The sequence below is a fragment of the Arachis hypogaea genome, chromosome 3, assembly GCF_003086295.3.
Source record: "Arachis hypogaea cultivar Tifrunner chromosome 3, arahy.Tifrunner.gnm2.J5K5, whole genome shotgun sequence".
In the NCBI taxonomy this organism is placed as follows: domain Eukaryota; kingdom Viridiplantae; phylum Streptophyta; class Magnoliopsida; order Fabales; family Fabaceae; genus Arachis; species Arachis hypogaea.
The window spans coordinates 1,233,156-1,247,782 of NC_092038.1; the positions used below are offsets into that span (position 1 = coordinate 1,233,156).

General features: G+C 42.9%; 1 protein-coding gene across 1 annotated transcript; it reads left to right on the top strand.

Annotated features, from left to right (window-relative positions):
* Positions 1-13,646: 13,646 nt before the first annotated feature.
* On the top strand, positions 13,647-14,213 carry LOC140183929 (uncharacterized). The gene has a single exon (XM_072233766.1). It carries the CDS (start codon positions 13,647-13,649, stop codon positions 14,211-14,213), a length of 567 nt encoding a protein of 188 aa, XP_072089867.1.
* Positions 14,214-14,627: the final 414 nt, after the last annotated feature.

Here is a 14,627-nt window from a genome sequence, read left to right on the forward strand (position 1 = left end):
TCATGGAAAGGTCGGACAGTCACGGAAAAAGAAAGCGAGATGATATGGATAGGAGAGATCCACCACCACAAACCCCGGAGAGACATATCCATATGATCTCAGGAGGATTTGCGGGAGGTGGAATCACTAAATCTTCTCGCAAAAGACACCTCAAAAGAGTCTATCAAGTCGGGGAAGAGTCACCCGACCTCCCCACTATCTCGTTCACAAAAGAGGATGGGCAAGGGATAGTCCCCGGGCACGATGACCCCGTGGTGATAACTATGATCCTGGCCAATGCCCATCTCCACAGAACCCTAGTAGACCAAGGAAGCTCGGCGGACATCCTTTTCAAGCCCGCCTTCGACAAGCTAGGGTTAGATGAAAAAGAATTGAGAGCCTACCCCGACACCCTATATGGACTAGGGGATACGCCGATAAAACCACTGGGATTCTTGCCCCTTCACACCACTTTCGGAAAAGGGGAAAAATCAAAAACTCTGAGTATAGACTTCATAGTCATTGATGAAGGGTCAGCCTATAATGCCCTAATTGGCAGGACTACCCTTAATCGGCTCGGAGCAGTGGTATCCACTCCCCACCTTTACATGAAATTTTCGACCGCAGCGGGAATAGCAACGGTAAGAGGAGACCAAAAACTGGCGAGGAAATGCTACAATGAAAGCCTAAATCTGAGAGGAAAGGGCAAAGAAGTCCACACTATAGAGCTCGGTGGCGCAAGGGCTAGAGAAGAGCTGCGGCCTCAACCGGGAGGAAAAACCGAAGAGATTCAAGTCGGTGGGGAGGAAGGAAAAAACACTTACATAGGAGCCAACCTAGGGGAAACCCTAAAACAAGGGCTGGCTGAACTCCTAAGAGCTAATTCCGACCTCTTCACATGGAAGGCTTTCGACATGCCCGAGATTGATCCCGAGCTCATGTCCCACAGGCTCTCGGTTTACCCAGGGTCCCGACCTGTACAACAAAGAAGACGCAAGCTCGGCACGGAACGAGCCCTAATAGTAGAAGAGCAAGTACAGGCGCTCCTGGAAGCCGGCTTTATTAGAGAGGTCAAGTACCCAACATGGCTAGCCAATGTAGTGCTAGTCAAAAAACAGAATGGTAAATGGAGAATGTGCGTCGACTATACCGACCTGAATAAAGCATGTCCTAAGGACCCTTATCCCTTACCAAGTATTGATACCCTGGTGGACTCCAGCTCGGGGTACCAATACTTATCATTCATGGATGCCTACTCGGGATACAACCAAATCCCGATGTACGAGCCCGACCAGGAGAAAACATCTTTCATCACACCAAAAGCAAACTATTGCTACGTGGTCATGCCATTCGGATTAAAGAATGCGGGAGCCACATATCAAAGGTTGATGAATAAAGTGTTTTCTCCCCACTTGGGGAGCCTAATGGAAGTATACGTCGACGACATGCTAGTAAAAACCAAGGATGAAGTCGACCTCTTAACCGACCTCTCACAAGTCTTTGACACCATAAGGTTGCATGGGATGAGACTAAATCCTGCAAAGTGCGCCTTCGCGGTCGAGGCAGGGAAATTTCTAGGGTTCATGCTAACACAAAGAGGGATTGAGGCCAATCCCGATAAATGCAGAGCCATCCTAGAAATGAAAAGCCCGACTTGTTTAAGAGAGGTTCAGCAGCTCAATGGCCGACTTGCAGCCCTCTCCAGATTTTTGGCAGGATCGGCACTAAAATCCCTTCCGCTATTTTCCTTATTAAGGAAGGGATGCCAATTCAAATGGACTCCGGAGTGCGAGGAGGCGTTCCAAGAGTTCAAAAAATTCCTAAGCCAACCTCCTATCTTAACCCGACCAATACCGGGAAAGGACCTTGTCCTATACCTATCCGTAGCAAACAGGGCTGTCTCATCAGCCCTAATAAGAGAAGACGAGGTCGGACAACACCCAGTCTACTTCATCAGTAAGGTCCTGCAAGGCCCTGAACTAAGGTACCACAAACTAGAAAAGTTTGCCTACTCCTTAGTGATAGCCTCGCGACGGCTACGACCTTACTTTCAAGCTCACACAATAAGGGTCCGTACGAACCAGCCCATGAAGCAAATCCTCCAAAAGACGGATGTTGCAGGGAGAATGGTTCAATGGGCAATAGAACTTTCCGATTTCGATCTAAGATACGAAACTCGGACAGCAATCAAAGCCCAATGTCTCGCCGACTTCGTTGCGGAGTATGCAGGAGATTAAGAGGAAAAGCCGACTACATGGGAACTCTATGTAGACGGATCCTCCAACAAAACAGGGAGCGGCGCAAGCATAATATTAGTTGATGAAAGAGGAACCCAGATAGAGGTCTCCTTAAAATTTGAATTTTCGGCTTCAAATAATCAGGCAGAATATGAAGCCTTGATAGCCGGACTAAAATTGGCAGAAGAAGTTGGTGCTACAAAAGTGATGATATACAGCGACTCACAAGTGGTGACCTCCCAAATAAGTGGAGAATATCAGGCAAAGGACCCTAATGTGAAGAGGTACTTGGAAAAAACCTTGGAGCACCTTGGGCGCTTTGTAGAAACCAAAGTCAAACACATAACTCGGGATCTAAATAGCAGAGCGGATGCCCTATCCAAATTAGCAAGTACCAAACCAGGAGGGAACAATAGAAGCCTGATTCAAGAAACCCTCCAAGAGCCCTCAATAGCAAAAACAGAAGATAAGCAAGAGATACTTGAGGTAGTCAGTTTAAACCTCGAATGGATGAATTCCTTAGTCGAATACCTGAAATTCGACATCCTCCCTAAGGAGGAGAAAGAAGCTAAAAAGATCTGAAGGGAAGCACAACATTACACTTTGGTGAGAAATGTCCTCTACAGAAGAGGGATATCGACACCATTGTTAAAATGCGTACCGACCTCAAGAACCGCCGAGGTGCTGGAGGAAGTGCATAGTGGGATCTGCGGAAACCATCTCGGAGCAAAGTCGCTCGCCAGGAAAGTAATCCGAGCAGGATTCTATTGGCCGACCTTGCAGAGAGATGCCACAGAATTCGTGAAAAAATGCCAACCATGTCAGATGCATGCAAATTTCCACGTAGCTCCACCAGAAGAGCTCATCAGTATTACTTCTCCATGGCCTTTGCAAAATGGGGAATGGATTTGTTAGGTCCTTTTCCCCAAGCACCAGGACAAGTCAAATACTTGATCGTGGGAATAGATTACTTCATAAAGTGGATAGAAGCAGAACCATTAGCCACTATCACCGCTCAAAGAAGTCGCAGGTTCCTCTACAAAAACATCATCACAAGGTATGGAATACCTTATTCCATTACTACAGACAATGGAACCCAATTTACCGATGCCACCTTCAGAAGTCTGGTAGCCAGTATGAAAATCAAGCACCAGTTCACCTCGGTGGAACACCCACAAGCCAATGGGCAAGCTGAGGCAGCCAACAAAGTCATACTGGCAGGATTAAAGAAGAGATTACAGGAAGCAAAGGGAGCTTGGGCTGAAGAGCTCCCTCAAGTACTATGGGCTTATAGGACAACTCCCCAATCCGCCACAGGAGAAACACCCTTCCGACTAGTCTATGGCGTAGAAGCCATGATTCCAATAGAAATCAATGAGCAAAGCCCGAGGGTAATTCTCCACGACGAAGTCGGAAATGTAAGGGGACACAAAGAGGAGCTCGACTTGCTCTCCGAAGTCCGAGAAGACGCCCAAATAAGAGAAGCAGCATTGAAACAAAGGATGACTACCAGGTACAACAAGAAAGTCATTCGAAGAACATTTGCCACGGATGACTTGGTCCTAATCAGAAATGACATTGGAGTCAACAAATCAGGAGAAGGAAAGCTCGCCGCAAATTGGAAGGGACCATACAAAATCCAGGAAGTGTTAGGGAAAGGTTATTATAAAGTAACCGACCTGAACGGCACTGAGCTACCAAGGTCGTGGCATGCTTGTAATATGAAAAGGTACTACAGTTAAAAGCGAACTCTACTCCCTGATGTACTCTTTTCCCAACTTCATGATTTTTTCCCAAAAGGGTTTTTTCTGGAGAAGGGTTTTTAACAAGGCATCATAGTAGAGGCTAAGGGAAAATAAGCTATCAAAACCCTTAGTAGCAAGAAGGTACCTCCTCAATTAATAAAGATCTTTTTTCTTTACAATATCTCTCATAATATCCTCCTTTATTTTTCTAAGTCTTTCTACGAAACGCGCCGACTTAAGCTCGACAAAGCGTGAAAATCCCATTAACCGACCTAGATGGTCGTCAGGATAAAACGACGAGGTACAAGTCGGCGTAAAGAGGTTATATGAGTTGATCGTAAAAACTCGGGAACAATCCGACTCTCAAGTCGAAATGAGAGTCCGAGTGAAACGAACTCGGAGGTCCCCCGAGTAGAAGAAAAACGCATCGCAAAAATAACCTAAGTCATAAAAACTCACTAAAGCAAAGTTGAGTATAAAGGATAACAAAAAGAGATTGGAAAACCTGGAAAAAGTTTAAAGGCTGCATAAAAGCCCTTGAACGAAAAAGGCTCGAGAAAACAATGCAAGCCAACAAAAAGGTTTTTCAGAAAAGATCAAGAGGGTTTGAAATATCGAAATCAGAAAAGCATGCACGCACAAGGTAACTTAGAACCCTTATCCAAAAAAGGGCATTTATTTTTCTACACCCTTATTCAAAAGGGCACTCGCCAGAAGTATTTTGTTTACGGCCTTAAAAGGCCAAGAGAAATCGTTCACACAACATATAAATAAAGTTTAAAAAAGGGGGGACCCACAGGCCGAGCCCCCATATAGCCATAGAAAATAAAAGTCATTTTCTCAAAGGAGTAGAGGAATCACCACCGCCAGACTCAGGAGGAGTGCCACCAGGACCAGGAAGAGAAGCCGAAGAGGAAAACGGAGGAACGGCAGAAGAACTCGGAGCATCTTTGGAACGAGGAGGAGACTCGATAATCCTCTGTCCCCGAGTCTTCAAATCCGACTCAGAAACAACCTCGGGAACAGGAGGATCGACGATGGCACCGTCAATAACAACTTTATCAGGATGCAAAGGAGACAGATCCAAGTCAGGAGCGATAACTCTGACCTGCTCCAGAAAAATCCTCCAAGATTCCTCGGCGCCATCGGCAATAGAGTCTTCTAACTCCTCATATGCTTTCCGAGAATTAAACAGGTCAGTTTTCACGGACACATGATCCTTGAATAGGCTTTGATAGCTGGCCTGTGCCGTCTTCCTCAATTCTGCCTCCATATTACATTGGGCCTGCAAGGTTTTTCCTTTCTCCCGAAGGGTATCTCTCTCCTCCTTTAATTTGGCAATTTCTTTCTTCAACTTCCCCTCATGCTCTTCATATATGCGGAGCCTCCCTTCCAGCTCCTCGACCTTCGAGGTCGCCCCTAAAGAGCTGAGAGGAGCCCTATCAAAGATATCTAAGAGCTTGCCGCAGACCCCCGCCGCCTTAAGACTCTCCTCGACCATGGTGGTAAGGTGGTTCCGAACAGACATATCATCCATGCCTATGCGGGCGTAAGGATAGATATTCTTTCGGACGAAGGCGAGAGCATCCGCCTTAACCTCCCCAGAAGAGCCAGACTCTAGGAGCTTGCGCTTCTTGGGATCGGGAGCAGGCCGGACGATGGAGGACGGCTGAGAGGGAGTTGAAGAAGAAATCACCATAGGATTGGAAAGAGTTCCAACATTACGAGGAGGAGGAGGAGGAGAAATAACCCTGGCATCACCAGATCGAGCGCGGGACTTAGCTTTAGCCTCCTGGACCCTTTGAAAAGATTCTTGAGCGTTTTTCTTTGCCATTTCTGAAAAGAAAACAAATAGCTAAAGAATCAAACAAGTCGGCTTATTAGGTTAACAAGTCAGGAATTCAACATACTATAAAAAACTACCAAGCTGTGATTGGACAAAGGTCGGAGACCCTTGGAGAAACTTTTTGGTATCCAAATAGGGGGCCCTCCCCCAAACTTCTCGGAAGAACCCCACGACAGCAGCCTCTACCTCATCCAGATCATCCAAACTATATTTCTCGCAAGGGGTGGCCTCCAGCCAGTATAAAGGAAAGCGGGGAGAAAAGTTATCATCCAAGAAAAAGGGATGGTGACCCTCTACAGCTTGCACTTTGAAAAAGAAATTTTTAAAGTCATGGAAAGATTCATCAAAAAGGGTGAAAATCCTCTGACCTTGTATGGCTCGGAAGGAAACCCATTGTTGTTTATTATTCAGCCCGCTAAAAGGCTTGGTCATATGAAAAAGATGGAAAAAGATCTTCAGAGTAGTCGGGAAATCCAGAGCAAGGCTAATAAATTGGTAAATTTTCAAGAAACCCAGGAGTTGGGATGAAGCTGGGTAGGGGCAACACGACAATGCTGTAGAACAGACATCTCAAAATCCGAAAAGGGCAGAAAGACGCCCAGACGGGTGATCATGCACTCATACATAAAGAAGAAGTGGGGGGCCGTTTCGTTGGCTCTCCCATGACAAACCCGGTCCTCTAAACCGGGAACTAGCAACTCATATTTAGGCTCATCTTCCTCCGAAGTACAGAGCCGATGATGAGTGCGAAGGTGAGTAATAAACTCCGCATCCACCAACGGCTCTTCCCCCAAAACTGTAACGTCAACCCAATCTACGGAGGCCATTTTTCTTTCTCTAAAGGTAAATGAAGAAAACCTACAAAAGGAAAAAGAAAAAGAAAAAATCAAAAAGGTCTCTAGAGAGGAGAAAAAGAGCCAAGCAAAATCTACAAAACTATTTCTCTACAAAACCAAGTCATGCAAAGAAGAAGAAAGAAACTAACCTCTTTTTGAAAACAAGCAAGCAGAAGTCTCCGGAAGTATGGTACGTATAAGCACAGCACGAACAAAGAAAGAGGAAGTTTGAAAGATTGCAGAAACGGAAAAACGAAAGAGAGGGAAAACATTTATAAACATGCTAAGGGGCATAATGGTAAAAGCGGAGCAGTCATTAATGAGATTGCACCGTTACCAAAGTTCTCAATGCTTCCCTAACGGACACGACGCTTGAATTGACGTAACTGTCAGAAACAAAGGGTCGCAAAAATCACGTCGGTTTATAAGACCCATGTTCTCTCCAAATAAGTCGGCTACGAACCCGAGTTAAATACTTGAACCCAAACTCTAATGAAACTTTGGGCTCAAGTAGGGGCACTGTTCATACCCTGGCCCAACGATAAAGGCCCAGGTCCAAATAAAAGGCCTAATCTGAAGGATTAGAGCCTAGCTAAGTACCGACCTTCACATAAGAAGTCGGTATCAACCACGACTTGGTCTGAAGAAGTCGGATATGAGATTAGCTGGCAGATAAACACTCATTCAAATGAGTAACCGCCTCTAAAATCTCTCTAACCGCTTCATAAAGCCATATCTTAACCTCACCAAGATAATGGGGACGGTTAACATCCTAAAGATACGGCACTACTCCAACGGTGGTTATTGGCTCGCCACTATAAATACACTGACACCCCTCAGGTATCTCTAAGCCCAATACTCTCTAGACCTGCTCACACTCTTGCTAACTTAGGCATCGGAGTGTCTTTGCAGGTACCACCCCCCATTCATTCACGAACACAAGTCGGACGGAGCCTCCCGAGTTGCGCACTCATACGTAGCCTATACGTAGCCTCCTCCTTCACGTATTTGGGCCAGTCAACGCCGCCCAATCAGGTAATCTCCGGTTATCCACCGTAATAATAAGATTGAAATTTTAATTTCATTGTCTGGGTATGAACACCATATTAAATTTCTTTCTTCTAATTCTAGTTGTAGTCTCTAAAATGAGACTGCCTGAACGTCATATAATCTTTTGCTTTAGCGATGGTATAGTCGTATGGGGGTGTCAAGACCCACGAAAGTAGTGTATGGCTAGTTTTATTTTTCAGGAATACTTTTGTTAATGCAAAAAAAAAAGTGTCTTTAGAATATAAAATAGTTATTTTTTTATTTTGAATGCATTTTTTTATGGGCTTGTTTATAGTCCAATAAATTATGGACTGATGTCTCTGAAACAAACTTGACTAGCTAGCATGATTTAAAAGTAAATTTCAAAATGAGTTTAAATTAGTCATGTGTCAACTCATTTGTCGCGTGTGTTTGAATTCTCATATAGCTCCACAACGCAATACGCGAAAAAGTCCTTCTTTTCTCTCGCAAGGAGAGCATATTCTCTAGATAGCTAGAGCGACTACTTCAGCAGGAAGCTTGTTCATCTCCGGCAGCGGAGCTTTCGCAAAGAAAAAGAAAATAGAAATACTAACCAAAACTATCAGAAGTGTACGAGGCCAAGTCTCCTCTTTGCTAGGAAGTACTTCAAGCTCATGGCTATTTTAAGAGGAGAAGTTCTTCACCTAGATGAAGACCATCATGCCGGTGAGTTTCAAATAACAAAGAAGCTAGTTGGAAGACTTTTGACAGAGAAAAATGTAAACAAGATTACTGTTGAAAAAACAATAAAGAGGATGTGGGGTGAGCCTCAAGGATTGATCATCTCAAATATGGGCACAAACTCATATTTGTTCAATTTTAAAAATGAAGAGGATGCTATGAAGTGTTATGAAGAAGGTCCATGGAGGGTGGACGGGCATATGCTCAGCTTGCAATGGTGGAGGCCAGAGCTTTCCTTTGAAGAGATAAGTTATAATTCCCTTGCTATTTGAATTCAAGTTCATGCTTTGCCTTTGGAGAAGCTAAACAAGAATATTGCAGAGAAGATTGGGGCCTCATTGGGCAGAGTGTTGGAAGTAGAAGATCCATATGTTGATGGAAATTTGCTTAGGAAGTTTTTGAGGGTTAGAGTAGAGGTGAATGCTTTGGAGCCATTGAAGACAGGATTTTGGTTTAGGAGAAGTGATGGTAGCTATTCAAGGGCATCCTTTAAATATGAAAGGTTATGTGATTACTGTTATAATTGTGGAAGGATCGGGCATGATAAAAGAGGATGCAGAGAGGTGATAGCAATGGATAGTGAGAATTCAGGTTTACCAAAATATGGGCCAGACCTTTCAGTTCCGGGGCTTAGGTCTATTACTGCAGTGGCTGAAAAGGTGGGAATCAGAAAAAAGGGTGGTGGTAATAACAGTTCAAAAGGGAGTTCATCGGTGGCGCGTGGTGAAGACACAGAGAATAGCGAGTGGGTATGGGAAAGAGATAGAAGAGAAAGAGAGGCAGGTCAGGAGAAGGTAGATAGAGCCAGAGCTAAGGGTATAGGGACAGGACTACATGCTACTAGAAGGTTCTCACAACAAATAGGATTTGTACAAGTGGAGGAGGCCCCATTTTATCAGCAAGAGCAGCAGATGGAAGTAGAAGGAATGAGTGAGAAAAAAGATACCCAATTTCTCGAAAATGGTGATACTCAGCACTTGGAAGAAGAAACGAAAAAAGATAATGATAGATATGATGGGATTGTAGGAGAAGAGATGGATGGGAGTAGGAACCTTTTAAATGTGGAGAAAGGGCCTAGTGATATAGAAATTGGGCCAGCTTTGAATGGCCCACTTAACACTTTGCAACAGAAAAGGGATGGAGTAAAGCCCATACAAGGGATCCATAAGCAAAAGACTTCAATAATGCAGGAGACGGATCACATAGACAGAAATGAACAAGTTGAGGAGATCTTTCACAAGAACCAACAAAGTACAGATGGGCCTGGGAGAAATGATGAAGCATTAGTATTCAAGAGGGCTGATGTGCACCAAAATTCAACCAAGAACAATTTTCAATTAAGTAATGAGAAAAGGGCAATCAGGAAAACAAAAAAGAGCGAGAATGAGCAGGAATTGAATTTAGACAGAGGAGAAATTGGAGGCAATCAGGAGGGACACCAATTTGAGAAGATCCGAGCACAATGGAGCCAAGAAAAAATGCCAGAAAAAAAGGAAAAGCAAATTCACAGAACTGAAGATGGACGGAGTTACATTGTTGAACTTGCAGATGAAGAAGAGGAGGAAGAAAAGTACAGCAACCATGCAACGACAGTAACATATGAGTATGAGATTGACTTGATTCAGAGGATTGTTCATAGCTTAAGACTGAAGAGAAAAAGAGAGGAAGAGGCACAGGTACAATTAGAGGACATTACTGAAGAAGCGAAATACTTGACACAGATTCGCGGAACAAGTAAGAAGAGCAAAATGGTCCAAACAATTTCATGGAAAGGGCAACGAATGCGAGAAGAGCATGGCAATGAAGAAGCAACAGAAGATACGAAGGTCGAGGAGGCGGGCCTAATCATGCCCCCAACTCAATCATGAGCATCATAAGTTGGAACTGTCGCGGGTTAGCGGCTCCTGCGACAGTTTCGGAACTACATAGTCTATGTAAACAGATTAAGCCGACAATAATCTTTTTAATTGAAACAAGAGCAAAAGAAAATACTGTAAGTAGAATTAAGAAGAGACTTCATTTTGAAAATGCCTTTTGTGTAGAACCCCGGGGTCTGTCCGGCGGTCTATGTTTGTTTTGGAATGCAATATATAAGGTTGATATTTATTTTTGGTGTGATAACTATATTAAAGCTCGAATTGTGGATAAAAAAGGAAATATGTGGTTATGCAATTTTGTATATGGTAATCCTAATTTTAAAAAAAGACAACAGCAATGGAGGGAGATCACGGTCAGTTGCAGAAGTGAAGGTGAACCTCAGCTCTTCATAGGAGACTTTAACGACGTTTTGAGTCAAGAGGAGAAGGTGGGACTGCATCCGAAACCAGGTCAGAGAATTCAGAAATTTTGTAGATTCAAATGCTCTCATAGATTTGGAATTGAAAGGATGAGGGTTCACATGGTTTAGCAATCCAAGAAATGGATTTGTGACAAGGGAAAGAATAGATAGGGCTTTGGGCAATTGGCAGTGGAGGATGATGTATCCACATGCCTATCTTTTGTCAATGCCTGCTACTAGTTCAGATCATAGTCCTTTAATTTTAGATTTGAACCCTGTGCACAATGTTAGAAGGAGTTTTAAGTTTGAAGCTTTTTGGGCAGACCATGAAGATTGTGAGAATGTAGTGAGAAGGGGATGGAGTAAACGAGAACCTAATGGCTGTGAATGGGGGAGATTAATTAATAAAATCAAGAGTTGTAAGGATGAGTTAAGAAAATGGAGTAAAACTACCTTCAAACGGGCAGACAAAGAAATACATTGTTTGAAGGAGGAACTTAAAAAATTACAAGCCTCTGACTTTTCAGAAGAAAAACAAGAGCAGATGCAGAATATAAAGGAGAAATTGGTTAATTTGTGGAGCCAAGAAGAGAAGTATTGGGGACAAAGAGCAAGGGTAAAATGGCTGAGGCTAGGGGACAAAAACACCTCTTTCTTCCATGCAACCACCATTCAGAGAAGAGATAGAAATAGTATTCAAAAATTGAAGGATGCTTCAGGACAATGGTTGAATAGCAAGGAAGAAATAATGGAACACATTGTTAATCATTTCACGAATTTGTTCACTTCAACAAGAAGACAGAATTTTGATAGCACCATTAGAAAAATCCCTAAGAGGGTTACGGAAGAGATGAATAACGAGCTGCTGATGGAAGTTTCAGATGAAGAAGTTAAAAAGGCAGTATTCAGTATGGGAAGTCTCAAAGCACCTGGACCTGATGGTTTGAATGGATTGTTTTATCATAAGTATTGGGATGTCATTAGCAAGGAAGTGTGTGAAGCAGTGAGAAGTTTCTTCAAAAATGGATACATACCGGAGTGTGTTGGGGAAACTATAGTTGTATTAATACCCAAAACCAAGAACCCTGAAAGTCTTAACCAACTAAGACCCATTAGCTGTTGTAATTTTATTTACAAAATATTGGCAAGGGTCATAGTGTTAAGACTTAAGGGAATAATGGAGAAAATAATATCACCGATACAGGGTGCATTCGTGGGAGGGCGTCTCATTCAAGATAATTTAGTCATTGTGCAGGAAATATATCATAGCCTCAACAAAAAAGGTAGAAATGGATCTCAAGATATGGCGGTTAAATTAGATATGAACAAAGCATATGATAGGGTGGAGTGGGACTTCTTGGAACGGGTCATCACAGCTTTCGGGTTTCATGAACGGTGGGTAAGATTAGTGATGGAGTGTGTTAAAAGTGCCAACTACCAGTTCAAAATCAATGGGGACCTATCAAGGAAAGTGAAACCACAAAGAGGATTACGACAGGGAGATCCACTTTCGCCCTATCTTTTTATTCTTGTAGCGGAAGTGTTCACTATATTAATGGAGGAAGCACAAAAAGAAGATAGAATTTCAGGCCTAAGAATTGCCCCTACAGCCCCAACAATTACACATCTTTTATTTGCAGATGATTGCATTATTTTTGCCAAAGCAAAAGAAGAAGAGGCTTATCAGATAATAACAGTCCTTAACGAATATACAGAGGCCTCGGGGCAAAGAATAAATTTAGATAAATCTGGTATTACCTTTGGACATCAAGTCTCAATACAAACAAGAGTATGCATTGAAGAAATACTAAATATGTCATCGTGGGAATTCCCAGGAAAATATTTAGGACTACCTGCAATTTGGGGAAGATCTCTAAATCGGGCTTTGTCGTGGATAGAAGAGAGAGTTTTGAACAAGCTTGAAGGATGGAAAGAGAGGTTACTGAACCAAGTTGGCAAGGAAATTCTGATTAAAGCAGTTGTGCAAGCCATACCATCTTACGCTATGAATGTGATAAAATTTCCCAAGCAGTTCTGCAAGAGAATTAATTCAAGAGTAGCGCGATTTTGGTGGGCGACATCCGGAAAGGAGAGAGGTATTCATTGGAAGAATTGGAATATAATAACAAAGAGCAAGATCGAAGGGGGATTGGGCTTCAAAGACTTAGAAATGCAGAATATAGCGCATCTTGCAAAACAAGCATGGAGAGCTTTGAAGAATCCAGATGCAATTTGGGTAAAAATTCTACAAGCTGTCTATTACCCAAAGGGCAGTTTCTGGGAGGCGCAAGTTGGGAAGAATTCTTCGTGGATATGGAAAAGTATTCTGCATGGACGAGAATTGCTAAGGAGGAAAGGAAAGTGGAGTGTTGGAAATGGGTCAAAAATTAATATATGGAGGGATAATTGGATAGCTGAAGTAGGTAAGGTGTTGGGGAATGGTAGACAAGATAGTCAGAAAGTTGAAGAGCTCATTGAAGAGGGAAGGGGTTGGAATGAGAGCAAAATCAGAAGCATGTTTTTGGGCCCACCATAATAGTTTTTGGGCTTCAGGCCCGGACTGAATTAAGTTGGAAATTCCCGCTAAAATCAAATCATTTTTGTGGAAGGCAGCCCATGATATCGTGCCTGTAAATTCAAATTTGTTCAAGAAGAGAATTGCTGGGAGTCCTATATGCCAGATTTGTAATAAAGAGGTGGAGACAACAGAGCATGCATTATTGCTATGTGAGTGGACAAGGGCTGCATGGTTCGGAGCTGATTGTCAGTGTATTCCAACAATAGAAACAGTTACTGAGTTTGGAGACTGGTTTATGACTATCATACAAAAAATCAAATCAGTAGGGGGAGGAGGGAAATAGAAGAATCAGTAAAATAGGATTTCTGGTGTGGGAGATATGGAAGACTAGAAATCAGAAAGTGTACCAGCAGCAAGAAATTAATCCTAGCTGGACTATAAAGAGGGCTAAACTAATGGAAAATCTGTTTTGGAGAATAGCGGAAAAGAAGATAAATTTAAAAGAAAGACAGGTTCAAAAAGGAACGAGAGAGGTTTGTTGGAGGCCACCCCCTGCGGATTGGATCAAGGCAAATGTGGATGCTTCTTTCAAAAAGAATACAGGCAAAGGAGCTATAGCAGTGGTGTACAGAGATAATAGAGGAAAGATTTTATTAGGTTTCACAGGATTAATTCAAGCAAACTCAGTCACAGTAGCAGAAGCTTTAGCAATCAGACAAGCTCTAATCATTGCAAATAATTTGTTCATGGGAAAAGTTCTCATTGAATCAGATAATCTAAAAATCATACAAGCAATTAAATCCAAGAGTCCAATTGGTGAAGCATGGGCAATTATTCAGGACATTCAGTTGTTATTGGAACAATTACCTGGTAGGGGCATAACTTGGACTCCCAGAGAAGGAAATCTTCTTGCACATAAAGTGGCCAGAGAAGCAGAATTAAGGAACCTTCATTCAAATTGGAGCATGCAACCACCATTAGAAATTCTGCGTATTATGCACAATGAAAGTAAGAAGCAATAGAATGAACAAGATATGTGAAGAGACGAGCTATATAGAAACATCACCTGTTCTCATATTTCATTGATAATACAAAAAAAGAAACGTCTCTTAGCCAGAGCATTTGTGATCTGAGGCAAAAGCTCTAAGTGTTACCCAGAGTGACTCAGTCCAAAAAGAGGATGGCCCAGGTTTTGGCGTGAAAACAGGATTTCAGAAGTGAGTCGGGTATCGCCGAGCAGCAAGGATCCCATGAAAGGTGCAGGAGCCATGTAAACGATCGATCAAGCAGCTTAGGTGGCGGTCAAGTGCAGAAGATGGCGGTCGAGCACTGTGTCCGTTGATTCAGGGGATTCGAGTTCGAAGAGGTTGCCGTCCACCTCGCCAGAGCTCAAATTCGATGCAGCCTGGCATCCACTACCCAAGGATTGAATAAAA

Excerpts from the sequence above, each read along its gene's own strand:
- LOC140183929 (XM_072233766.1), top strand. The coding sequence starts at position 13,647 with ATGGAAAATCTGTTTTGGAGAATAGCGGAAAAGAAGATAAATTTAAAA.